This window comes from Ceraceosorus guamensis, assembly GCF_003144195.1.
Source record: "Ceraceosorus guamensis strain MCA 4658 unplaced genomic scaffold IE81scaffold_25, whole genome shotgun sequence".
NCBI lineage: Eukaryota > Fungi > Basidiomycota > Exobasidiomycetes > Ceraceosorales > Ceraceosoraceae > Ceraceosorus > Ceraceosorus guamensis.
In genome coordinates this window covers 273,998-298,347 of record NW_020290020.1, presented here as the reverse complement: position 1 = coordinate 298,347, position 24,350 = coordinate 273,998, and the positions used below count along the sequence as shown (strand labels likewise).

At 55.5% G+C, this 24,350-nt stretch overlaps 8 protein-coding genes across 8 annotated transcripts; 3 read left to right on the top strand and 5 right to left on the bottom strand.

Annotated features, from left to right (window-relative positions):
* Positions 1–618: 618 nt before the first annotated feature.
* IE81DRAFT_112572 (aromatic compound dioxygenase) lies at positions 619–2,607 on the bottom strand. The gene is made up of 4 exons (XM_025510102.1): positions 2,061–2,607; positions 1,785–1,996; positions 1,030–1,709; positions 619–945 (listed from the first exon to the last, which is right to left on the bottom strand). Exons 1-4 carry the CDS (start codon positions 2,329–2,331, stop codon positions 699–701), a joined length of 1,410 nt encoding a protein of 469 aa, XP_025370080.1. The 5' UTR covers positions 2,332–2,607; the 3' UTR covers positions 619–698.
* Positions 2,608–3,817: 1,210 nt separating this feature from the next.
* IE81DRAFT_366287 (Sec1-like protein) lies at positions 3,818–7,542 on the top strand. Its single transcript, XM_025517000.1, has 7 exons — positions 3,818–3,943; positions 4,037–4,176; positions 4,256–4,552; positions 4,690–4,779; positions 4,859–6,511; positions 6,585–7,237; positions 7,322–7,542. Exons 2-7 carry the CDS (start codon positions 4,140–4,142, stop codon positions 7,343–7,345), a joined length of 2,754 nt encoding a protein of 917 aa, XP_025370079.1. The 5' UTR covers positions 3,818–3,943; positions 4,037–4,139; the 3' UTR covers positions 7,346–7,542.
* Positions 7,543–9,158: 1,616 nt separating this feature from the next.
* On the top strand, positions 9,159–10,537 carry IE81DRAFT_112530 (hypothetical protein). Its single transcript, XM_025510101.1, has one exon. The coding sequence runs from the start codon at positions 9,491–9,493 to the stop codon at positions 10,475–10,477; it is 987 nt and encodes a 328-aa protein (XP_025370078.1). The 5' UTR covers positions 9,159–9,490; the 3' UTR covers positions 10,478–10,537.
* A 2,774-nt stretch (positions 10,538–13,311) lies between these two features.
* IE81DRAFT_329923 (hypothetical protein) lies at positions 13,312–14,511 on the bottom strand (the record flags this gene model as incomplete). Its single annotated transcript, XM_025515169.1, has 4 exons — positions 13,312–13,497; positions 13,710–13,789; positions 13,820–13,985; positions 14,014–14,511. 4 exons carry the CDS (start codon positions 14,509–14,511, stop codon positions 13,312–13,314), a joined length of 930 nt encoding a protein of 309 aa, XP_025370077.1.
* A 775-nt stretch (positions 14,512–15,286) lies between these two features.
* On the top strand, positions 15,287–16,040 carry IE81DRAFT_341132 (hypothetical protein; the record flags this gene model as incomplete). The annotated part of the gene is made up of 3 exons (XM_025515639.1): positions 15,287–15,629; positions 15,716–15,907; positions 15,952–16,040. The coding sequence occupies 3 exons, from the start codon at positions 15,287–15,289 to the stop codon at positions 16,038–16,040; spliced, it is 624 nt and encodes a 207-aa protein (XP_025370076.1).
* Positions 16,041–17,445: 1,405 nt separating this feature from the next.
* Positions 17,446–18,382, bottom strand: IE81DRAFT_289603 (hypothetical protein; the record flags this gene model as incomplete). Its single annotated transcript, XM_025511822.1, has 4 exons — positions 17,446–17,600; positions 17,681–17,820; positions 17,911–18,123; positions 18,225–18,382. 4 exons carry the CDS (start codon positions 18,380–18,382, stop codon positions 17,446–17,448), a joined length of 666 nt encoding a protein of 221 aa, XP_025370075.1.
* Positions 18,383–18,491: 109 nt separating this feature from the next.
* IE81DRAFT_301491 (hypothetical protein) lies at positions 18,492–20,194 on the bottom strand. Its single transcript, XM_025512237.1, has 3 exons — positions 19,622–20,194; positions 18,866–19,479; positions 18,492–18,645 (listed from the first exon to the last, which is right to left on the bottom strand). Exons 1-3 carry the CDS (start codon positions 19,809–19,811, stop codon positions 18,553–18,555), a joined length of 897 nt encoding a protein of 298 aa, XP_025370074.1. The 5' UTR covers positions 19,812–20,194; the 3' UTR covers positions 18,492–18,552.
* A 611-nt stretch (positions 20,195–20,805) lies between these two features.
* On the bottom strand, positions 20,806–24,131 carry IE81DRAFT_301488 (hypothetical protein). Its single transcript, XM_025512236.1, has 8 exons — positions 22,984–24,131; positions 22,605–22,831; positions 22,502–22,511; positions 22,180–22,427; positions 22,020–22,101; positions 21,802–21,947; positions 21,085–21,715; positions 20,806–20,972 (listed from the first exon to the last, which is right to left on the bottom strand). The coding sequence occupies exons 1-8, from the start codon at positions 23,663–23,665 to the stop codon at positions 20,914–20,916; spliced, it is 2,085 nt and encodes a 694-aa protein (XP_025370073.1). The 5' UTR covers positions 23,666–24,131; the 3' UTR covers positions 20,806–20,913.
* Between the last annotated feature and the right edge of the window lie 219 nt (positions 24,132–24,350).

The window sequence follows — 24,350 nt, the reverse complement described above, 5'->3', positions numbered from 1 at the left end:
TGGCAGTAAGTCACACTCAGTCAAGACTCGCAATTTCGCATTCCAAAGTGCTCCACTCGTGACCCTGATACACAGCAGAAGAGTCAGAGCCATAGCGACGAGTCGTGAGTGCCTGCATCTGGTGCTCTGCTACAGTATCGGCGTTACTACACAGTGTACGGGTAGCGTGCCCGTGTAGGTATATAGGTATAGTCACTGAGTCGTTGAGTATGGGGTTGCCTCACCACGGACCTTTAATTCGTGCCGAAAACGGCTGCGGATCTCGGATCTGACGCTTAAGTCAAGAGGCCAGAAGATGAATCCTCTAGTCTTGAGTGCCAAAGCTCGAGACAACATATCGAGCCGCTTCCGTTTGGACTCACGTGTTCCCCCTGCTTGCTCAAGCACGGTGGTCAAGAGTCAAGAGTTGAGTGACGCCGCTTCAGTCAGTCAAGGGCATATAGCGTTGGCATGGCGTCCAGGGCTCATTTCCGCACTCCAGACGCGCCAGTCATCTACTTGCGTGCTGCTGAGAAGCTCAACCCAACGAAGTGGCTAGAAGATGATTGCTATTCCATGTATACTTGCCAACAATCACATTATTGTGTGGTAGGGACGGGGCTCGAAAAGACGAAGCAGTCGAATGATGCGACGGATCTGAATATCCACGCAACTTTCGCGCGGCACAGTAGCCGCCCGCATCCTCAAGTGGGCAAGCTCTAACGACGGCCGAAGCCAAGGGCCCTCCACATACCGAGATGAAGAGAGCGTCTGGCAGAGTCCGCCTGGCCAGAAGAAGCCTCTTCGGAGCTGGAAGTTGGAGCTGCAGCAATGGCGCCAGCGATGCTGGTAGCGACCGAGTCCGAGTCCGCCGAGAGGGCTGAGAGTGCTGCCTGCTCCTGCGTCGAGTCTCGAGAAGTCGTAATGTTGGTCGTGTCCACGCTGTTACCTGCTACAGCGCCCGATCTGATCATCACAAGGGTGCGCGAAAAGGTTCAGCTTCGGCTCCGGCGCTACTCGAAGATCCTACTGCTAGTGTTCTACACTCACGCAACGGCAGAGGCATTCACTCCGATTGTGATCCAACCCCAAGCCCCGTTGGCAATGTCAGATCCATCGAAAGCTTCGATATCGAGCATGGAGCTTGCACCCGAATTGGCAGTCGCCTCTAGAATGTTGTCCTCATCGTTCGTTGTCCTTGTACCCGTGTTCGAAGCATACGCCGCATTCTGAAGATACGCCTGAGTCTCGTCTTCGCTAATGAAGAGCTGGCCAGTGTGAAGCAGAGTGTTGCTCTGGATGGTGGCGTTGGCGTTGAGAGTCACGTTTGCGTGGACCTTGTAGTGCACGTGAACCGCGCGTCCCGAGTAATGACCTGGGAAGAGCGTGTAGATCTCTACGACTCCATCCTCGTTGGTTGGCCAGATGCCACGTAAAAAGGAGGTGTTGTCGGTGGGTCCTGAGGAAGAGCCAGGCCCACCGCTAGATCCAGATCCGCCTGGTGCTCCAGAGCTTGAGGTAGTGTTACCGCTGCCGGACGGCGGCGTGCCCGAAGGCATGCCACTCGCTGCAGACGCAGACGCCGATTGTGAGCCAGTGGCAGAGAAGATGGTTTGAGAGGAGCTGCCTGATGCGGAAAGAGCACTTGAGGAGTCCGAGGCGCTGGTCCCAGGGCTGGATTCGCCACCTCCACCACCTGGGTTGCTGGCCGTGTAACCAGAATAGTAGCCCTATGCATCCCGATGACATTCGGCAAGGTGGTCAGCGATGCGTTCTGCTTTGCAAAGATGATCAGCCTGACTCACTGTCGAGTTTGCGTGCCAGAATTCTACATAGACGTTGGGCACCGGTTGGCAGGTTTCGATGTCGAGAAAGCCCATGTTGAGATGGAGAGCGGCGCCTGCTTGACCTTCGGTGATGTTCTGACGGATCAGTTCGCCAACGACATAGTAAGGACCTTCGGTCATCTCTGGGCTAAGAACGCAAGTGTCATTTTGCGTGATTGGGTTCATATGAGCTGCAATGAAGGGTCTGAGTCAGTCATCAACATATGAACTCTCAAGATACGCCTCGCAACTCACGTTCGACGCGCTTCTGCAGAAGGTCGCCGAAGTGCTCGTCCATCACGCTACGGATGCTTGCGTTGCCTAGTCCGCGCCGACTATGAAGCTTTCTAGCTTCCTTATAAGCTCTACTCTTGTGGGAACAATGGGCTGCACGAGCTTGAAGAGCTTCATCGGCTCGACGCATGTGAGCAAGCTCACGCTTCGACACGGAGTGGTGCGGATGAGCTGTGGCGGCAAGAGCCAGGGCAAGGAGTAAGGTGGGAGTAAGGAGCTGCATCTTAGACATGAACGGTGTTTATGGTGTGAGAGATGAGGTTCAGGTCCAGATCAAGTGGTGTGTATGAGGAAAAAGCTGAAAGAGTGTTCTCAACTTGGGCTCCCTTTATACCTTCGCTACAGTGAAGCGATTGACGCAAACCATACGAGCTGCGTTCTTTGTCATTTTCTGGTTGCCAGCGCCTGCCCAATAACAGGTGCCGCGTTGCCGCGATGCTGTGAAGACCAGCTGCGCATTCTTGGGCCTTGAGCTCAGACGACGACAGCCGTTGGACTCTGAGGACCAACGAGGGTCAACGTATTTGCGAGCAAGCGCAGTCGACATTGGCGCTATCGCTGCAAGTGCAAGATTAGGAGCTGCCGAGAGCCGTAGGCAACAGCGCTTTGCAAAAGGTTCGGCACACCGTTGCCCCTGTTCGACTTGCGCCCCTGCTCGTTTCAACGACGCTCGTCTCCTCAAGTGTCAGCCAATGCACCGTGATTCATTACTTTGCGAGAAGCCGGCGGCGGTGCTGTGGGCGAGCCGCTTCGCGAAGGCGCCTATTCAAGAGTCGGGTCATCGTTAGGTGAGCCGGGCTTGCCTCTTTGACAGGAAAAAATGATCACGTCAGCAAGAAGAGACACGCTCAGTCGAGCAGCAAAGGATGAGGCATTACAAAACACCTCTCATACATGCTTGCATGACTTGCCGAAGGCTATGCCATTCCCACGCATCCCGCTTGTGAGCCCTTTCGTTGTGTGAACGCTTCTTCTGCGCTCAAGGCCTCCCTGCGAAGGAGCTCGAGAGCTTGATCCAAGCCACTTGGATTGCTTTCTGTTGACCCGCATCTCTTGGCGTGCCCCTTTCCGCATATAGCATTTATCCGACTGTCTTCTTCTCTGAAAAGGTGCGTTCTGAGACGCTTCTGTGCTCCTAGCCATTCCTCCAGGATTGAGACGTGGTGGGTGTGGGGAGAATTATGCTCGAATTCGCCTGCGGAGCCTCAAAGCCTACGCTCCGGTCGCTGCATGGCTTGTTGCATCGGCTGGCGAGGCGGTGCTTGCTACGCTCAATCGAGGACAAGCGTGCGCAGAAAGTCGAGACTAATCTTGAATCTGTAGAGTGTGTGTGGATGCGGGTCACGTGTCTCTATGACTAGCGCCGTGCGCGGATCGTCCGAGAGCAGGGCGTCATCATCGCGGCTGTTGCACGCGCGCACGGTGACCATGCAGTCTTGTGTCACGTATCCTGCATCGATCCGCACCGTGTGTAGCGGTCCTCGCACCCGCCTGCGTAGTCTTGAGTAGCGCGCTGCTGCTGGATGGATGCGCATGATACGGTACGATGTGCTAGGTACGCTCACACGAATGACGAGTGCATGGAGTCGATACCAAAGACACTTGACTCGCTGTTCACAATCTTGAATCACATCACTATAGGTAGTTGAAGACGCGCTCAATTCGCGACTCCATCCTCGGCCACATCTTGAGTAGCTGTCAGTGGTAGTGGTGGTAGAGCTAGCCTCTTTTGGAGCCCATGCGATCCCGGACCTCAAATTACAGAGATTCTCCACCAACCTCGTCGATCTCTGGCATCCTCTTTCCGCAAGGATCATCTTTCAGAGGAACACCTACAACATCGGGTACGCATAGTGGGCCGTCCTGAAGGTGTGCTGCGCTGTCTTTGGAGCTGGAATTGAGACAGGCCCAACAAATTTATCCGCTCTCCGCCACAGAGGAAGGCGGAGACTTCAGGGAACCAGTCATCAGCCCCCCGCCGGAAGACGAGACTGCAATCACACAGTCATCACTTAGGCGATCTCGGCGACACGAGGCGCCATGGCTCCCAAGTCGCTGATAGCAGCTTCGAGAGAGCGTAAGTCCTGCGATCAGAAGCAAGGCGCACTGAGCAAGGGAGCTAGCTGATCATGCCGCTTGCGAATCCACGCATCCAGGCTACCTTAACACTATCCGCTCTGTGCAGCCATCGACGAGATGGAAGATTCTGGTCGTGGACAATTTTGTACGCCAACATTTGAACAGCCTCTTGAAGCTGGACACCATACTGCGGGAGAATGTGACGCTTGTGGAAAACTTGGAGAATGGCAACAGAGAAGCGCAGCCCAACTACGAGGCTGCGTACTTTGTAACGCCCACGTCAAGCAACATCGAGAGGATCATCAGGGACCTGACACCTGATCATGCGACGGGATCGACGAGGTACAGCGCGGGTCATGTTTTCTTCGTTGATGGTGAGTAATGAAGTGGCTTCGATGCCGACGGGAACGGGCAAGGGCGTTCGTAATAAGACTAAGGCTGGAAGGCCGCGCTCATAGACTGTGGCCCAATTGACCTTGAACACAATGACCGACGACCCTCCTGCTCGCAGCTCTCTCTGACGCCTTGCTGCAGCGACTGACGAGCTCACCCGCTGAGCCGCGCTTGCGGCAAGTCATCGAATTGTACAACAACTTCTGGGGTGCGTACATGCGTGCCCTGCGCGTCCTATTCCCTATTCGGTGCTGACTAGGGCCCCGCCTCTCCCTCATGCAATGCAGCACTCGAGGCTCAGGTATTCTCATTAAAGACGCCAGAATCATTCTTCACCATCTTTCAGCCTCCTGGAGGAGCATGGGGAGTGGATTCGGCCGAAGCCCTCAAAGGCATCGAGGAGGAACTGCAATTCAGCGTGCAGACTTTGCTCAATGTATGCGTCTCTCTTAACGAGTTTCCCTTGATACGATACTACAATCCTTCTCACCCGCCGCTGGGACCTCTGGCAAATCAACAAGGAGAGTCGAGCGGGACGATCCCCGCACCCGCGCCAGCTTCCGCCTACGCCTCTAGCATGCGCATGGCCCGACTACGAGCGGGAGGCGATTCGAGCGCAGCGGGCAGGCCGGGTGCTGCGTCGGGTCCGGATCATTTCACCCGCAAGCTGGCGCTCCGATTGCAAGAAGCCATCGATGCCTACGTGGCCGATAATCAGCCCAAGCCCGACTCGACGAGGCCAAGGGGTGTCTTGTTCATCACGGACCGGACTATGGATACAGTGTCACCCTTCCTGCACGAATTCTCATACCAAGCAATGGTGGCTGATTTGCTGCCTCTCGAAGAAGACGGGACAGTCTATTCTTACAAGTTCCTGAACGCTGTCGGCCAGAAGGAGGACAGAAGAGCACGATTGTCCGACGAAGAGAGTGTGTGGAGGGCAATCAGGCACCTTCACATTGCCGAGGCAATCGACAGGTTGACGAAGGATTTCACGCAGCACGCAGGAACCGCAGCAGCTCATCAAAATTCGAGCAGTCTGCATGACATGAGGGACATGCTCGCGACTCTGCCTGAGATGCAAGAGACCAAAGAGGCGTTGAGTCTGCATTTGACTATGGCACAGGAGTGCATGAACATCTTCGAGAGAAGCAGACTACCACAGCAGGCCATGGTTGAACAGAACTGTGCAACGAGGACAACGCCCGATGGAGCGAAACCGCGGACCTTGGTCGAGGATATGGTGCCACTGTTGGATGATCGAGAGATCAGCAACGCGGACAAGGTCCGTATCATCGCGCTTTACATCATGTATAGCGAAGGCGTTCCGGACGAGGACCGGAAACGGCTGTTTCAGCACGCCAGGCTGGGTCTGCACGAGATGGACGCAGTGGACAATCTGGTGCACTTGGGGGCTAGAGTACTCAAGGATCCCCAGAACAGTGGGTGGGACGCGTGGTTCAAGAAGGGCAAGAGGAGGCAAGCGCCGGGCGAAAACGAGTACGAGCTGAGCAGGTACCAGCCTTTGGTCAAGCTCATGCTGGAGGATCACTTTGCGGGAAGGCTGGACCAGACCACCTATCCCTACGTCAAGGATGCGCCCCCCGACTTTGCGTCCGCATCCTCGCTTAGCGCAGCGAGCACCGGAGGACTGGGCAGCCTGAGAGATGCGGCATCGGCCATCTCAAGGGGCGCAAGCCCTGCTTTGAGCGGCAATGCAGCTGCGCCCCGAGGACCCCCGACTAGCTTGAGATCTGCAAAGCCCACGTGGGCCCAGAAAGGCAGAGGTGGAGGACATAGCGGGGGCAGCAGCAACCACGCGGAACGGGCTGACATTACAAGGCAGAGAGTGCTCGTGTTCGTTGCTGGTGGCATGACTTACTCTGAGGTCCGCAGCGCCTATCAAATCTCAGATAGGTTGGCCAAAGACGTCTATATTGGTGAGTCAAACCCACAGAGAAGAGCTCTGCGCGGGAACACGCGACTCACCCTGATATCTTGACGCCTCTCCAGGCTCTTCGCACATTTTTACTCCTGCTTCCTTCCTCGACTCGCTGAAAAGGTTCGGCAAGGCGAGTGGAGCTGGCGCACATCATCACCAAGGTGCAGGCCAGCATCATTCTGGCGGTCGACCTGGCCTTGCGAGCGGTCTTCCGACCGGCGCAAATCAATTTTCGAAGCCGGATAACGATGCGAGCGGCTTGCGATCTAGTGCTGCCGCTGCGCGCTCCGGTCGAGGAGGATCTCGTCAGTATGCAGATTATGGAGATAGTGCACATCAGCAGGGTTACGGAGGCGGGCGCAATGGCCATTCAGCCTCGGTTCCATCTCAACGATTCGAGGCTGATCAAGGAGCATACGAGCGTCGCTATGGGGGAGGAGCTGCGCCTGCTCCGCAAGACACTTCTCATCACGGATACGGACAATCGAGCGCTCAATCAAACCATAGCTCGGCTTCTCGGCCGCAAGCTTCACGTGCTCCTCAGACATATGGACCATCTTCGAGCGCTTCCTTGTATAACTCGCACCATCAGGCCTCGGGCGCCGTTTCGACGTCGGGTCACCAGTCTGCAGACGGCAGGTCCCTCAGTCCAGCTCCTTCCGCTACTTATTCCATTCAAAGCAACCCTGTTGGAGCAGCTGGCAAGGAGAAAAAGAGGCTCAAGGTGAGTCGCGCGCCCTCGGGATGGATGTAGGATGCGACTGTGAGAAGAGTTGCTGCTGACTATTGATTGCCGGCTTTGTCCTAGAATTTGTTCTCTTCCAAAAAGTAATGCAGCCCCTGGCAACTTCTGCGTCTCTCGCGTGGCTTGCACTCGTCATTCGCCTTTGCGCACACTTCTTGCACTCCCTCCACCCTGACAACGGTCGGCTTCCCACTGCGTCCTGTCTGTCATTTTCTCACAAGCTATCGTTACGAGCGCCATCACAGCGTGCGCGTCTGTTACCCAATGTCTATTGCATTATTTTGTTGAGCGGCTCTGCCCTTGGATCACGGACGGTGTCGACACGTGCTGCCTGTAAGAATGACTGGGCACTTTGGGACCAGGCAGCTTGCGATATGTCCGACTTGCCACATCGTCGCTTTGGGTCCCCAAAATGAGAGCAAAAGAAAGCTATCAAATGGGATCTTAGCTTGAGCAGAGTCCAAACCTCCATTGCCTAGACATTAAAGCGACGGCGCAGGAGGAAATGCGTGCTGCCATGAGCGAGCGTGAAAGAGGGCGCGTGCAGTGATGCGCGCCAGGTGCGTGGATGTCGACCGACTGCGCGCGAGCGAGAAGTACTCACCATGCACTGTGCAGTACGGCGACTTGACACCATGACGGACCGCGTTGCTGTTCCCCGCAAAGAGTAGTCGAATGCACCAGAATACACCCGTCGGTTTGATGCTCGAAAATGCTGCTATGTCGCCATGGGACCGCGCTCGTCGACTCACCTGCTGCTGTTCGGGGCCAGAAGGCATCTGCATCATATATGCAAGCTGCGAGCTGATGCTGGGCTAATGCACGATGATCTTCTCTCTCTTGCTCTGGTCTTCACGACTACCGTCACGTTCCAACGCGCGCGCGCGCTTCTTTCTGTCTGCTTAGGTGAGACCCTCGCCCTGGGGCTACCGCACCCGAGTCTGTACGAACCTGGCCTGGAGGTTGCCGCACTGCTTCCGTGCCTGCGTCTATAGCTACGCTGTAAAGCCAGAACTTCGTCCGCGCACTACGCCTGATCGTCCAGGCGTTGGGACGGGTGACGTCAGGTTCATCTATGGTTGTCTCTTGCGCTTGACTTTGGCTGTCCCGGGCGCGAATTCACTTGCCGTGAGGCGTCTACTTGTGAGGCCTTGCTTCAAAAGCCTACGGACTCTCGGTAGGCAGCTCGCTCTGAACGCTATATGAGGGCTCAGCGTCTGGGACAGATAGATGGCGGGATTAGCTATAGGCATGCGGGAGCAGCAGATGCCATGCAAATAAGGGGCGGATACGAAGCGCGGACCCAAATCGGAGTCCACGCAATTAATTTACACGCACTGCGCGGCGGGGCGCGTGTCTCGGCACCTGCAGCGAGGCAAAGAGAGGACGAGCACTGAACCAGTCTTGCAGCGGATCGAATACGACGCGGCTAGCGCGCTCTTCTGCATTCGAGGGAAGATGCTGCTCAGGTGCCCGCAGCGCTCTATCCAAGGGAGAAGCCCGCGTTTGCATGAGCAAGGCGCGCGCACCACACCCCCGCGCCATATGTGATGTTTGCTCTCCCACCATGATGCAGCGACGCGCCCCTTCTCTGACCACCTCCGGTTGCAAAATCGGGCGCCTCCGACTTCCAAACGCTTTTCGCTCCTCTACTACTAATTCCCCACATCACCACCTACGGAATTTAATCACTTTGCTCCCGATCACTCCATAACACACACTCCTTTCTCATACACTTCGCCTTTCCGCGATACCGACACTCGTTCTTTCGCGCCACTGCCGCATCCGTCCACAGCGACGAACAGTCTCCGCGGCGTAGCGTCCACCTACATTCCGAAAGCGCCAGCTTGGCATCTCACTTGGCGCTATTCATTAGTGTCAAACGTGCAAGCAGCAGCCCGTACTCACTTTTGTAGTCTGACGACGTTCGGATCTAAACATCACTCGGGGGCCACGTTTCTCAGCCGGTCAGCTCCCACTCATACCGCCCGGCCGTTGCACTGCCGCTTCGGATCACAGCTTCGTCGCACGTACTCGATTCTACTTCCGCACGGAAACTCTTGCGTAGGTGGACGACAGTTTTCTTTGCATCAAGCGACTACTTTTAAGGTATTGTTCCTCGTCTCTCGACTCGCTCCTCGCTCCACCACAACGGTTCATCTGGCTACCCGATCTCCACAGCGTCCTCGTACTTCTCTCTACACCTATACACATCTCTCGTACGGATCATCAATGTCGACTCAGCGAATGCAACGCGTTCGCTCTCGCGCCGCAGGCTCTCTCGATGAGCTCGCTCTTCACTTGGAGAAAAGACAAGGTGCTCTCACAGGCGTGACGAGCGGGTTGGAGAGCGGTGCTAACAAAGCAGGCGACAAGGCTTCTTCCTACACTTCTGGTCTTAATCAATGGGAAATCCTGGCCGTCGCAGCAGCTGGTGTCGCTTTGATCGCCCTCGTTTGCACTTGGACCTGGCTCGTGTGCAACAGAAAGCGCAAAGCAAGGGAAGCAGCCAAAGCAAAGGAGGAAGAGGAGATTGCCGCTGCTGAAAAGCTGAGGAGGACAAACACCATGACGCAGTCTTCTCACGGTCATCATGGATCCAAAGAGTCGCAATCTCAACGAAAGTCCTTGCTCGCTAATGCAGCGCCTGCTGGCATGGCCAGGGAGGACCTACGCGTCAACACTGCGAGCGCTGCCAAGATGGGACAAGACCTTCACTCGCCACGCAGTCCTGGTCCTCGCGACCCGTTCCTGCCTCCATCACCCAAAGGGCACCAAGCTCAATTGGCGCATTCCAACATCTCCTCCGCCGCCTTTCACGCATCTGCCGCTACGCCTTATGCGCAACATCACGAAGGCCCATCGTACGGCATGGAAGCTACGTCGCCCAACAGCAGACGTTCGTATCACCAGGTAGTCTATCCCGATCAACCTCTGCCGCAATCTGTGGACCTCCGAGAGCCTCTGCCATTGGCCATCTCTCGATCACCTCCTCGCTCAAGCCATGTGCCACTCCCTCGCGCCCCAGCGCCGCAGTACGGATATCAAGGTGGCATGTCGAACCCATACGCGGAAGAGCACACATCGGCTCATGAGCCCATCTCTGCTTACGGCGCTCAGCCTGCGGAAGGGTACGGTATGCCGATGCCCCAGTATCAAAGGCCCATGTCATACGGCCAGCCTTCGAATCGGATGTCGCATTATGGTGCTGCCCTCTGATCAACCGTTCACAAAGCAGCAGCTCTCCGACGCCTTGCTTTGAATATACCAACATCTCTCTCGACTCTTCTAAGCGAAAATCAGATCTGAGCAAGCTTTCGAGCCGCCGATTCCCCACGCTCATTTTGGTCTTGTGCTATCTTTTCCACGATCGCGCAAACCTCCTCCTTTGATCTTGTTGTCCCACCTCCCAAGGCTTTCGCACCCTTTGTCTGATTGTATTTTTAGCCGCTTTTCAGTTGAGTCGATACGTGTTGCGAAATATGTTCGTTGAACCGTCTTGAACCTTTAGGACACAGACTGTTCGGGCGGTCTTGGCTACACACGTACCTGCATCCAGACCGTGCACGTGGGCTCTTCGCTTACATCAAGTCGGAAAGCTGTGTCGATACGCATCGCTTCGTGCTACAGGCAAGAACGAACCACGCAGGATCGGCGTCTATACGCTTCTTGTGTGCGCTTTTGTCAACACAATGTCCCACTCCGCGAACTCACCCCGCGGCAGACAAACACACGTTTCCGACAGAAGCAGGCCTTCACCACCAAGTGTCGCTCTGGCATTTGCCTCTGCGAACGCGCCGAGCGACGCGGAAGGGAAGGCCACCGATAGCTCAGACGGGATGGGGGGGGGGGGGGGGGGGGGGGGGGGCGCCGATGACGACGAGCATTCTGAGTGTATAGGTGCCTCCATCTGCAAAACACTCCATCCCTCCCTCGCCTGCGCTGCGTTCCATGCCTTCACGTTGTCATGACGCCTCTGCATGATACTTTACTAGCTACGAAAGAAACAAATTCCTCACCGACCACCAACAGAACGACACTACTCAGCTCCCCGTGAGACGTCAGAAACCTCACCGTCAGTGTACCACTCAGTACGACAGTAGTCATTGAGTACGAAGCGACGCTAAAACATGCAATTTTGAATCACAATCAAAAATCCATTCACGATTCCAATTCGTGAATCCATGTGCCGTGCGGTGTGCGGCGTGCGGCGTGCAAATCAAGAATCAGGAGGAAAGTATTCACGTGATTCGTGATTCACACGTGAACGGTCGTCAATGCAGGCGTCAACGCCGGCAGCGTGGAATTATGGCTGGGCCGCGGGCGCGCCCGTGCAATCCGCGGGAAAAAGGAAAAGGACGCTCATCGCTGCTTTTCTTTCTGAATCGAGGGTTCTCCCCTATAGAGCTGCTATCTCTTCTCCCTTCTCAATTGGTGCAAATAGCGTCACTTTTGTTCCATGAGAGAGCGCTTGGCATCATGCTAGGCGTTCTAGGCGTACTTTGCATCAATCGTTCGACCCGAATAAGACCTACGGCCCTACAGTAAGCTTGGCCCTTACAGCTTTACTCGTGCGCTAAGTGGCTCGTGACTAGCACATGCCGCGACGGTCGATTGCGCCCGCAGCAATGCGTCACCGCGATCGATAGGCACGCATGACGGCTCGTTCGGCCTCCGAGCCCCCCCCCCCCCCCCCTCCTTACCCTGTATAGGAAAGCCAGGCCCACAATCAATCGAGCTCGATAATGACGCCAACAAGGCCGCATGCAAAGCGAATTGTTTCAGCTACCTTCCATTCGCCGCCTTCCACAAGTTTAGGACTGGTTGACTGACTGTTGTATCGTCGGCTTCGCGTACCCACTGAGTGGCACACTGGTGTTCAGGCTCTATGACGTTTTATCGTGGTGCTCACAATTGTCCTACCGTCGTTGGTGGTCGGTGAGGAATCGTGTCTTTCGTAATTTCGTACGAACCCTCAAATTCGCGTAAGGTGGAGGCAGGGCGGACACGAACAGAGGCCATGCTTGGGAAAGAAAAGCTCGGACTCGGGGTCATGTCAGTCGAGCGTGATGAGTCGCTTTGCGTCAAAAGCGGCATATATGTCGAGTAAAGCGCCATCTTGCGGCTTTGTGACGTTTTGAAACTTCGAAAGCGCGCACGCAAGCGTTCAGGGCGACTCTTTATCCTCCACCTACGAGTGAGCTTCAGGAACAGCATGAAATCAAGCGCGTTCAACATCCCACCTCCGACTTCGTTCCGAGAGCTGATAACGCCTGGCGCAGGTGTGCTGCCCTTGTTTAGCAGGCAGATTGATCGTCGCATCGTGCTGAGTGGAGCACTGACGGCCAGCTTATCTGCCGTGACGTTGAACTATGCAATCCAATCCAATCCAATCCGTTCTTTCAGGGCCTGAGGAACTTCCTTTCCTGATTGGGGATGCGTCGCGAATGGCCATGCTTCGATAGGCTCGAAACGCTCTTGATGTGCTGTACAGTCGTTTCGCTGTACAGAGTAGCGTTTCGCGTCAGCTGCGGTACGGTACGGTACATGCTGTGGATGAATATCCGTTGAATTGGATGCATGCTGGTGTGCTCCAGCAGCGACACGTGCGAGCATGCAGCAGCAAGCGCATTCCAGCCCCAAGATTCAGCTATTGACACGCATTCACACGATCCCTTTTCGGCTAGTGTTCTATAGCTCGCTGCTTGCGAGGCGCCAATTTGGGCTTCGATGGGTGGCCCAGCCAGAACGTGGGACACACTCGCTATGGCTCGCTATCACCGAGTGCGGGCGGCGAGCGTTGCGAGGCATGACAGTACTGCTGCAAGCGTCGAGGTACAAATTGCCGGACCGGTCGGGGAGAAAGGGAAGGATGGCGACCGATCGAAGGGGGCCTTTGCGAAATCACCTTGACAGGCCAGCTAGGGGCAAAGGGCGTCGTCGCGTATCGCCGAGGCCGAGGCCGAGGCTGAGGCTGAGGCTCCTGCTCGTGTATTGGTATTCGTTGATGTGTAAATCAGGATAAACTACATCGGAAGCAGTAAGAAGCGCTCTCATGGCGGGCGTGCCTGGCGTGCTTGGCGTGCTTCGCTGGACTGGATCAACCAGGTGGGTCCAACTCGAATCGCTATGAGCAACGCTCGGCCTAGCAGCGCGACTAGTGTTCTGCAGGCGATGATTCTGATCATCTGGCTGATGCCTTGGACAAGCAGCGGCGTTCTCGCACCCAACCAAGCGATCTAGAGTCACAGACTCACATTCAATCGTTTCGTCATTATGATAGCTGCTGGCACTTGACTGACTGTGTACAGGAGAGCCGCGCCATTGCGCAATACTCACGATTGTGCATGATTCTGATTGCTGGGCTCAATCAGCAGGAATGCGCTGCTGCTGCTGCTGCTGCATGCATGCATGCATGCAGCATGTGCTTCTTGACCAGATCGAGCCTTACGCCAACGGGCGCGACTCCGAAAAACCGTGACCGTTGTGGGTCAGGTGACTGTTGCGTGTCGAGCAGCAGCTCTAGAGAATCTGAATGGAAACATAGTCGTTGATCCACACATGTTCTGCGCGCATGGCCATGCGGTGCGTCTTCGGGTCCATGCATGCGGCTGGACGCCCTAGAGATGTTCGCGATGGATAAACTGCGTGCAGTTAGGTACAGGTACCGGTACATATGTCCGCTCAGGACTTGGACCACAGCCACAACAGCCCTCGAGCCTGCGGACTGCATGCACGATGGTGTACATACACACGGTCACGGTCGTGTCGTGGGTACTTTGTGAGGGGCAGGCATCCTTACCATCAGAGAAGAAGAAGTCGGTGGCGAGGGAAGAGAAGCAATTACAATGACGGTAGAGATAGCCAAAGTCCCGTCTGCCGAAAATTACGATCGAATGAGACAAGAGTCGGGAAAAGGCGCCGCCGACTGCGGACGCGGGATGAAACGTCAGTCGCATTTTGATTTTAGCCAGATTGTCAGAGTTTAACCGGCTCGTGCCTTTCTTGGCTGCCGGAAGACACACGCTGCTACATCGAGCGTTGGCTACGCGTACCGAGACAATGGTCCATCTCTGTTGTGCGCGGTCCTCCTCTGGTGTGAAAGAGGGGTCAGCAGGCGCGCCATTCCCTTGCTGCTGCTGCTCTTCTCTCACACAAGCCGTGGATGTGTCCGATAGGGGATGCAGCACATGCGCTGCAGGCACGATGCGGTGCACTCGTAAGGCAGCTTTGATGCGGAAAGCAGCCGTCATATATAAGAGGATCACTGAGTTGCAGGCTCTCGGAGTCCGATCCGCATCCTCATCACAACGTCCATTGGGTTTTCCTGACACATCTCAGCGAAGTCCATCACCACCACGACTGGCTTGGGAGACATCTTTAGGAAGTTTGACGGTTCATCGCTGCGCCTGAACATATGACCGTGCCCAAGATGGTGCCAAAGCCACCGGCAAAATTCAGAAAGGCATGTGACGATGTGAGTGGTGAAAAGGCTCCCACATTCCAGCTTTGGCATCCACTGCACATCTCGATGCTGAAACGGCACCTCTTTATTTCATCGTATCGCTGGTGTGACCGTCATAGTGTCACGCCAACAAGGTCAAATGCCTGCCTGGTCCAGGTGCTGTACCCGCTCCGGACGGAGCTGCACCAACGGCGTCTTGCGTACGATGCATTCGTCTGGGCATCCCTTGTCACTTTTCGCCTCCCGATCCGCGTCGGACAAAGAAGCGAAGACGAAGCGAGGAAGATGACAGCAGACGCGACAGTACGCACGATGAAAGCACTGCCTCGGAGAACGAGCACAACTTCGCACAACATCGGCGCTTTAGCAGCGCGCTATCGGAGCAATCTCATCTCAGCTTTCCATCCTGGACATCAAACAACGGCTCGACCGTCGCTTTGCAACCCGCCGAAGTTGCGGCGACCAGCTCCGACTCATACTATGGTGATTTCATCCCCAACGCTTTCCCAGGCTTGCCAGACGCTGTTCAGCGCAGGGATCCACCGAATTGGTCCGCTAGGACCATGGCGATCTTTGCTCTCAACGGCTCGAGCGATCCAGGCACAAACGCAGCTTTGTCCTCTCGTGGCTCGGCAAGTCTCGAAGAAGAGATGGCTGGCATCTTGAGCCAATCATCTGCTCCGCCGCAGCAATGGTGGCAGCCTTTGGACCCCTCAAACCCACCGAGCGTCGCCAGTCAATTTCCCACCAGTCAAGACGCCGTATCGACGTTTCGCGACTGGTCAACCACAGCCCCTGCGTCCAACTTCGTACCGGCCGAGATCGAACTTTCTACCACCCATTCTGGCGCACTCTATCCCACGGTCGTGAAATCCGAATCGACACAATTAGAAAACAGCCCACCAGGTGAGCCGCACATCTCTTGTCCGCGCCGGCGATCTCAATCGAAACGTGACGACTTACATTCTGTGCAAGACGTGCTCCTGCTAGAGCCTCTATGCGCAAGTGTTACGACCCAACCTGTCGCGAGCGACCGTCGCAGCAGCCTTTCGAGTATACGACATGGTTCGCCAACTTTGTCGCTGGATTCGCAGTCTACCAGATTGTCCAGAGAGATACAAGAGGCTACCGAAGATTTCCAACAGATCTTTTCAAGCCCTCCGGACGACTATTCACAGGGCACAGTGGGTCTCGCGCATGCCCCCTTGCAAGATCGAATGTCGTTCAGCAAAGAAGAGCGGCGTGCGGCGGTTCAAACGCTGTTTGGACTTCTCGGAGAGTCCATCAATCACCTCGCGACTACGATCGTGTGGATAGAGAGCAACAGCCATCTTGCGAGATCGACCAGTCGGCCTATTCCGAATCAAGCACCACCTACTGCGACGAGCGGTATGCTCTGGATGACTCAGGCCTCACTCACCACGAGCGCACTGGTCAGACTGGCTGGCGCTTGCATCGCTCGAGATCATTGCCCGAACGCACCGTCCCACCTGAAGATCCTTGGTGGAATGGAGCTGTTTGCCTACTGCTCTCCCCTCGTCACTGCTCAGCTTTCCTGTGCAGCCATACTCGAGAGCATAGATTTCAAGATCAGCGACGAGTCTGACGATGCGCAATCACGGAGACGTGATAGCCCTCGTGTGCCTGGAAGATCGCCGCAGTCGAGTTGCACTTCGCAATCCGGCGGACAGGCGTCCATGCTAGCAGCCTCCTTGTGCAACGACATCACAGCCACCTCTATCTGGGATGACCTGCCATTGGACGACGTCGAAGCGCAAGCAGCCAGAAGAAGGAACGATCAGAGTCGCCAAGCCACCGTCTTGCAGATCTTGCGCACTCTAGCTCAGACCTTTTGCAGTGTGATGCGAAGGTGCGAAAGATCTGCGTTGAGGAGCCATTTCAAGTCGTCCAACAGGCTGCATACTGGCAACGGTGTCAATCAACTTTCACACCAGCACAATGGCGCCTTGCCCATTCCGAACGGTCTCGCAGCGCCAGCGCCCAACACGGCAAGCTCTTTGCACCGCGACGAAGCGCCTTTGGCATCCCGCACCGGTAAGTCGTCGACATATCAGCTGCTGTCACACAACGAAAGACCTCGTGCTCATTTTCAGGTCTCTCTGGCTCCTATTCTTCTCTTTCGCAGTGCCTGATATGGCAGATACTCCGTGTGTGGCTCGCATCACGGCGGAGCACTTTAGAGTGACGGCTGAAGAGGTGGATCAGAGGCTACAACATGCGCTCAAAAGTCTATTGGCTGAACCCTAGACTGAGTCGAGATGAGCGAGTCGGTTAGTGGCGTGACTTCTTTGACGCTGCTAGTGCGCACTCCTACACTCGTGACTGCTACGTAAGAAGCCATCTACGCCACCGGGTCTCCTCTCTACCCTGCTCTACTCGCGCCATCCCTGTATCTGTCTTCAGTCACCCATGCGCAATCGCAATAGTCTTGTCTTCTTTTGGCTTTCATTCGTTGCATGTCGAGGCAAGTGTGACTCATATAGCACGAGAGAAAGTCGAGTACGCTCGAGGCGATGAACGGTTTGGGCTTGATTGGTGTGGCGGGGATACAAAGTCCACAAGATTTGATTTGGGATTGTAATTAGTACAAGCAACTTGCGTCAGTTCAGATCAAATCAGAGCTGAGAGGGGTGCTGCATCAATTGTGAACGAACAGAGCAGGGTAGAATTTTCGAGGGTCACACGTGTCCACGAACTCCTTTCACCTTTGTGCCAAGGACGGTGTCTGTACCTGTTGTTGTGCTGGTGCGCCTGCTTGCGCGGACTGTTGTGGTGCCGGTTGCTGGGCAGACTGCAGAGCCAAGATGGCCGCTTGTGACGGCTTCTCTTCCAGCGCGTCGTACATCAGTACCATATCTGGGAGCCGCACGAAAAAGAAGGGGGAGAGCACTAAGCACCATACTCGAGCGCGCGCCCTCCGGATCTCGTGGCCTCACCTTTGGACACCTTGTCCCAAGTCCGCGGATCGAAGAATACGTAAGAGCCCCTCTCGTACGTCGGCGTCTTTTGCGTTGGTTCGCCATTTTGCGTGAGCCATAATTGCAGCTCGACGTGAAATCGCCAATTGCGTTGGTAGCTATCGCAAAAGCAGCGTAGCAGGGCGTGTGAGTGATACAATGCCTCGAATAACGATTCAAGCACAGGTAACAGCTATCATTGAACTCACAGCTCGGCAGCGGCAATCTGCTGCATTACGTCCCTAGGCATGGAGTAGAAGATGAAAAAGAGGGTCTCGTCGCTGAAGCTGTCCACCTTGTGATGTGCTGGCGAAGGAGGAGAGACATTGTAACATGACGGCAAGTGAAACTCTGGCTCCACTTGCAAAGCTGCGGCCATGTTGTTGTCCGACAGCGGTGTGATAAGAGACGAGTACAGCGCTCTGCGTGAGGCAAAGGCAAGAGCAAGAGTGAAGAGCAACAGCGTGAGTGGTCCACCATCTTCCGCCGAGTCTATGATAGTCGCTAGTGAGCCGTGACTCACTCCGGAGCCTCCAAGCTCAGTCCCATCGCTTGCAAATCAGTCCCCAGAGACAACATTTGAACATCAGGATCTTGCATCTTGATGATGCTCAGCAAGCCCAACAACCCAAATCTATCCGCCGGAGAAGACAAGACCTGTGACACGGGAGCAGACCTCATCACTGCGGCCTGTATCGCTTGCTGATGCTGCTGTTGCCTCTGCTGTTGTTGCTGCTGCAATTGATGCTGCTGCTGCGCGTGCTGCGAGGCTGCAGAGCCGTCATCCAACCTCGATAGTGTCCCTGCGCGGGGCGAGTCCGCAAGAAAGGGCGCTTCAGCCTGAGCACCCATCATCGCAGCTCCTCTCGCCAACACGCACCTCCTGAGGGCCAAGCAGACGCCATGCCGGGCGACGCTCCCATGCCGGGTTTCGCCGCGTAATTCTGAGTGAGGGTGGGCGAGTGCTAGTCAGCACGCAGCCGTGCTCTCAGCTGAAGCATTCGCGAAGCAGAGATTGGTGTGGCCAGGTAACCTTCCCTTGTCGCCAAGCCGACCCAATCCTGCTCAGCCAAACATGCTCGGGCCGCCCCGACCCGCAGAAGGGCACATTCCTCCTAGCTGTCTGGATCCTCGCGACAGCCTGCCACCCTGCTTCTCACTCACCCTTTCTGCGTCTCCGAAACCGCCGCGAGCCGCATTCAAGGGATTGGCGATGCCGTTGGCGTTTGTAGAACCATTTACGCCCTGCGCGTTGGCGACAGAAGGAGACAAGCTGCCGAGCAAGTTGAGTCTATGCGCTTCCCTCGCAGCATGCTGAGCATGCAAGGCAGCCGCCGCCGAAGCTTGTTCGCCCGCACCCGCGCCTCCCACAGCGTTTGCACCACCAGCCGCAACATTCGCCAGTGAAGCAGATGCGGTAGCAGCGCTATTTGCGTTGCTCAATGTTTCGCTCGTCTCCCTGACCCCTGCATTGCCACTCGCAGCGGTAGCTGGATTGGAAGGCGCACCCAATGCTGGGAAGTCGTCATTGTTCAATGATCCACCTGCTCCTCCCGCTCCACTTGCAGCTCCTAATGCTCCATTCCTCAATGTGCTACTGTAGAGCTCCGACCCGAACCTTTGCGTATTACTGCCTAGCCCGTGCTGCTGAGCTGCTGCTGCTGCTGCCGCCGCTTGAGCCTGAGCTTGCGCAGCTGCAAATTGTTGAGCGTTGAGTAGACCTCCAAGATTGGAAGCTCCATTTCCTGAAGCTGCTCCCGAAAAGCCACTGGCGTTGCCTTTATGGCCTCAAGAGACAGGTAGACGAGTGAAGGTGTGGCGCGGTCAGCATATCTTAGCGTCTAGGGCGCTCTGATCTCTGCTCCCTCTCTGGCTAGAGTCAATCCCAGACAGAGCAGGGGCTGCTGAGCGCAAACGCACCTCTACCAAAGCCAGCTTCGCTGCCCGATCCTAGGGTCAAGCCGGGTGCACCTCCACCGGTAAAAGCATTGCCTGAAGCCGCTGCACCTCTCCCGAATCCGCTCAAGCCAGGCGCACCCGCGGATGTGTAGGAGCTGTAGCCGCTCGTCCCAGGCGCTGCTGATCCAGGAACAGAAGTCGGCCTAGACATGATTGAGCGGGCTGTGATGAGAGCCAAAGCTGCTTGCTGAGGGCTACGTGTGCTCAATGTGGTCAAGATGAGGGAAACTGGTAGATAGAGCTGAAGCCAGGATGGGGTCGAAGCCGAGCGATGAGCCGATCGAATTTGTCGAGCTGGTGAGCTGAATGCAGCGTGTGTATGCTCTGACAAGCTGCGAAAGAAATGGGCAGCTACAACGCCGCTCAAGGCAGTGCGGTGATTGTCGCAATGACGATGTAGATGTCCGACTCTGTCACTAAAAGCGTCTGATCCGCACCTTTTGAATGCAACCTGAGTCGCTGACGACGTGCTGCTGCGTGCAACTCGGCTTGTACGACGTTCGATCGCTCGAAGTTGATGTTTTGCCGTTCCACTGATCCAGTCACACCGTCGTGATGAGTTGCTCGGCGGGCTTGTGCGTGTGATGAGGGCTGTGCGTTGCAGCTTGCAGGGATATGGACCTGCACGAACCACGTGGCACCCTGCTTGCTGCCATGCAGTCCTTGTGCGCGGCCCGCACGGCCTGCATGGTGCGCGGGCACGCGCGTAATTCAGCATGCGCGCACCATAATCAAACCAGCATCACGGTGAACCAAAATTGGAAGCCAAGTCGATCGTGATAGTCTTCGTTCAAGATCCTTTGCTGCTCGATCGGCTTGGTACGCTTTCGTTGGTGCCCATTTCACATGACCGCCGAGCGAAGCTTCTTGAACGTCGTGCACAGCTTGAAGCACACGAGCCGGCATTGCAAGACGCTGCATCTCTGAGTTCAGAGAACCTCTTCTTCGGGGTCAAAGAACGCGACGCACAAGCCCACGTCACGGAGTGCAGATCGCCTACCTCCCATTCCATCTTGCTCGTCCACACTTTCATATTCGCACGTATTCGTGACTGTACGCTGCGTCTGCTCATCTTACCTGAACCTTCTTCCACGACCGAGAAGTACAGCTTCGGACGCCCCATCCAGGATGTACTTAAGCTCTAGCTCTTCACCGCTCGCATTTGATCGTCCACTCTAATTATGTTAATAGCGCACAGGTAGCGATCTATTCCCCCTCTTGAACTCAATCAAGCGGGCGCACCTCGGGAGCATCTAGCATTGATGTACGGCCCCAGCACGTCCCTCAGCCGCATCGCCCAAAGCTTGCATGACTGTGAACCCAGACCCATGAAGAATACGTGTAAGCTTGCAAGGGAATTGGCCTCTGGCGCGTGGTTGCTGAGCGCGTTGATTGCGAGTTGGACAAGCGCCCGCAAGACTTACCGCTGATGACGAGAACTGCAAGCCCAAAGAGGGCAGTGACGACGGCCAAAGGTTTGGTAGAGGCCCACCATGGTCTCTTTTGAGATCCGGGTGGTCGCTGCCTAGCTCTAGCTCCCGGTCTGAGTGGCAATTCCACCTCATCCACCGTCAAATCCGCCTCGTTCATTCCAGCTTCGCCTTCCAAATCGCTCAGTTGCGCATCCTCGTCTTCGCTCTCTTCGCCTTCTCCATCACCACCTGATCTTCTGGTCGTCCGTCCTCGAGAAGTCGTATTGCTCTCGCTCGTCAGCTCTGGCACGACTCGATCCACCCTTGCGCTGGACGAGCTATCGTTGGCCAGCTTGAGAAAACAGATGCTTGGAAAAATAAAGGCGAGGGTAGTAGCGCTCAGGCCTCCTGTCAATTCCAGCACTATTCCCAAATCGCACGTGGATAGGCTGACTATCATGGCCGAAACGACGAGGGCAGAGGTGAAGATGATGTGCCGGGTCTGATCAAATTCGCCCGCAAAAAAGTAGGTCTCGAGCACTTCGCGAGCTACAAAGGCTTCTAACGGTAGCGTGGTGAACATGTTGACGCCGAACAGAAATCGAGCCACGTTGACCATTGTGTCTTCGTGAGGAAAATTATTCTGCGAGCAGAAGGAGGGGCGACGAGATATGAGTTGACGTGAATTTAGCCAAGCAAGCTTGTGTGCAGCTCGCGCGAAAGGCTCACAAGGACATTGCTCAGGGTCTTGTCTGTAAAGGACCAGTATCCAGCGATGCTCATCGCGATGGCAGCACTTGCAGCAATAGCTGTGCTGTAGTGCGTCACTCGCTGGAACTTATCCATCGATGGTTCCTTGAGCGAGCCGTAGATGACTTGCCGCGCGCTCAGGGTCAAGGTCAGCAAGCAGCTTCGCGACAGCACTACCACCCAGAACACATACTCACGCAGCGAATTGTGATGGCAGACGAAAGCGAAGGAAATGACTGCGATGGAGCGTACGATGCCGCTGGGGGCAATGATGGTGAACTGAAGGTCCAGCCACGTGATCATGATGTTAGCCGAGAAGCGCGCCACGATCAAGTCTTCCTGCCGACTATAACTCACCCTTTGAGCAGGGTCTCCCTTCAATTCAGGAGGCATCGCTGGCCCCCTAACAATGACGGCCACAATGATCAGGACCATACTAAAGAGGGCCACTGCGCTAGCGCGACTGAGAGACTCGATGTCTCGATACAGCGATAGCGGGTAGGAGATGCCTAGCGTGCAGACTGTGATGATGAACATCCTACCCGTCAAGAACGAGTCTGCCAAAAAGGGCAGCAGCTGTTTGAGCACGCTCGGAATAGTATCGCCTGTGTGCAAAATACCTTCATGTTGTGAGCTGTTGCGACCTTACGAACAGATCCGAGCACATAGAAACACGCACCGATCACGACCTGCAATTCGAAAGCCAGCAGAGAATTGCAGCATGAGCCATGATGAATCGTCCAATGTCTTCGCGTTCTAAATCTGCCACGTTCTACACTTACACAGAAAGCGCACATTCCACCAAAAGCAAAAGCGAATTGGAAGAGAGACACGGCAGCTCTTCCATGGTTTCCAAAGCAATGCTGCATGATATCGATATACGTCGTTCTTCCGCTCAATTTGGCGTTGAGGACGATCAGACGGATGGTCCAATCTGTCAATAAGGCCAGACCTGCCAAGAGACCGAGGCCTGCCACGAAACCGGAAGTGCGAAGCGAGTAGGGAAGACCTAAGAGGGGGCGATGTGTCCAAGGGGATGAGAAGGTCAGAGAACAAACAGCTGCTCTGCCCCGAGAAGCCTCAAGCGCAATCGCAGTATCGTGCGCCGGTTATAGAGCGCGCGTCCGAACCACTGCAGCTGACGCAGCACACATGACTCACCGACCACTCCTGCACCTAGGATAGAATTCGCCATATTGACAGTGGCTTCGAAGACTCCAGCTCCTCTTCTGAGCCAATCCGGGAGCTCGATATCCCTCAGCTGATTCCTGATCTCCACCAGTCCTTCGGTTATGCCATCGGTCGAGTGTCTAGACAAGGCAGCAGGCAGAGGTATACGATCTATGAGGGGTATGGATCTGGATCCCGATGTTGACGTTGATGCCAAGCCTGATGCTGAGGAGGTACCAGCACCGGCGCGAGCTGATCGATTCCGACCTGATCCTGCACCACCTCGTGAAGATGGATCTTGGTTCAACGTAGCTGTCGAAACGCTCAAAGCGTCCAGATCTTCATCTCCCAGCTCATCGCTATCCGCATCGTACTGCGCCTCTTTAGAAGAAGTCGTACTTTTCAATCCCAATGTCGTTACCCCTCCACCACCTCCACTTGAATTTGATCGTTTCCCACTTGCGCTCGCTTCTCCTTTTCGATTGCCGGTGCCGGAAAGAGCATCCCCCTCGTCAGCCGACTCGTCCGAGACGTCGTAGGAGAATAAAGCGCTTGATGGAGGCGAATTGGGAGAATGGAAATCGTTTGTGCTAGCGAAACGTACGGAGCGAGATGGGTGGATCGGATCATCTGCTACCAGGTTGGAGCCGCTGGCACGCTCTGAAATATCCATGACGTCGACGCAGTCCCTCGCTTGTATGCTGTGCTTGGACCGGTGGATGGGGGCGATGCTGGTTTTCTGATTCTAGCTGCGACGGAAAGTTGAACTTTGTGCTAGGCAGCCAGAGAAGTGATGATGACAGATTGGCAGGTGTACACGTTGGAAGAACAAGACACGCACATCTACAAGCTGTCCCGAATGGTATCAGAGTGACGCTGGAGCGTGTATGCCGTCGGCAATCTCTTGCCGCGTCACACTCTTCCTAATCGTCGATCTGATTGTCTTGTTTCAGCTTGGGCGGGAGTCGCGAAGCTTTGATCCAGAGATTACTCGTGAATGAAATAGCCAAGGATCAAATGCTCGAATTCGAGTGCAGAAGAGAGTAACGAGTGATGGGCGATGGGTGCGTGTGGGATGTATGCGTAGAGATAAAGACTGCTGGGTCTGCCTCTTTCGTGCTCGGTGTTGAAGGTCGGCGTCCTCGCATTCACCATTCGTGAATGCAACGTAGCGCAACGCAGGTCTCATGCTGCATGCACGAAGTTCGGTTCGAGTCGAGTGCGCCGTGCACGCTGGATTTAGTCCAATTGGAAGGGCTGTGGGGAGCGTCACGTGCTCGAAGACGATTTGAGTTTGTGGTTTCTCGAGCATGAGCGACATCAAGGTGTGCCGATACACAGGTACGCACCGCACCGCC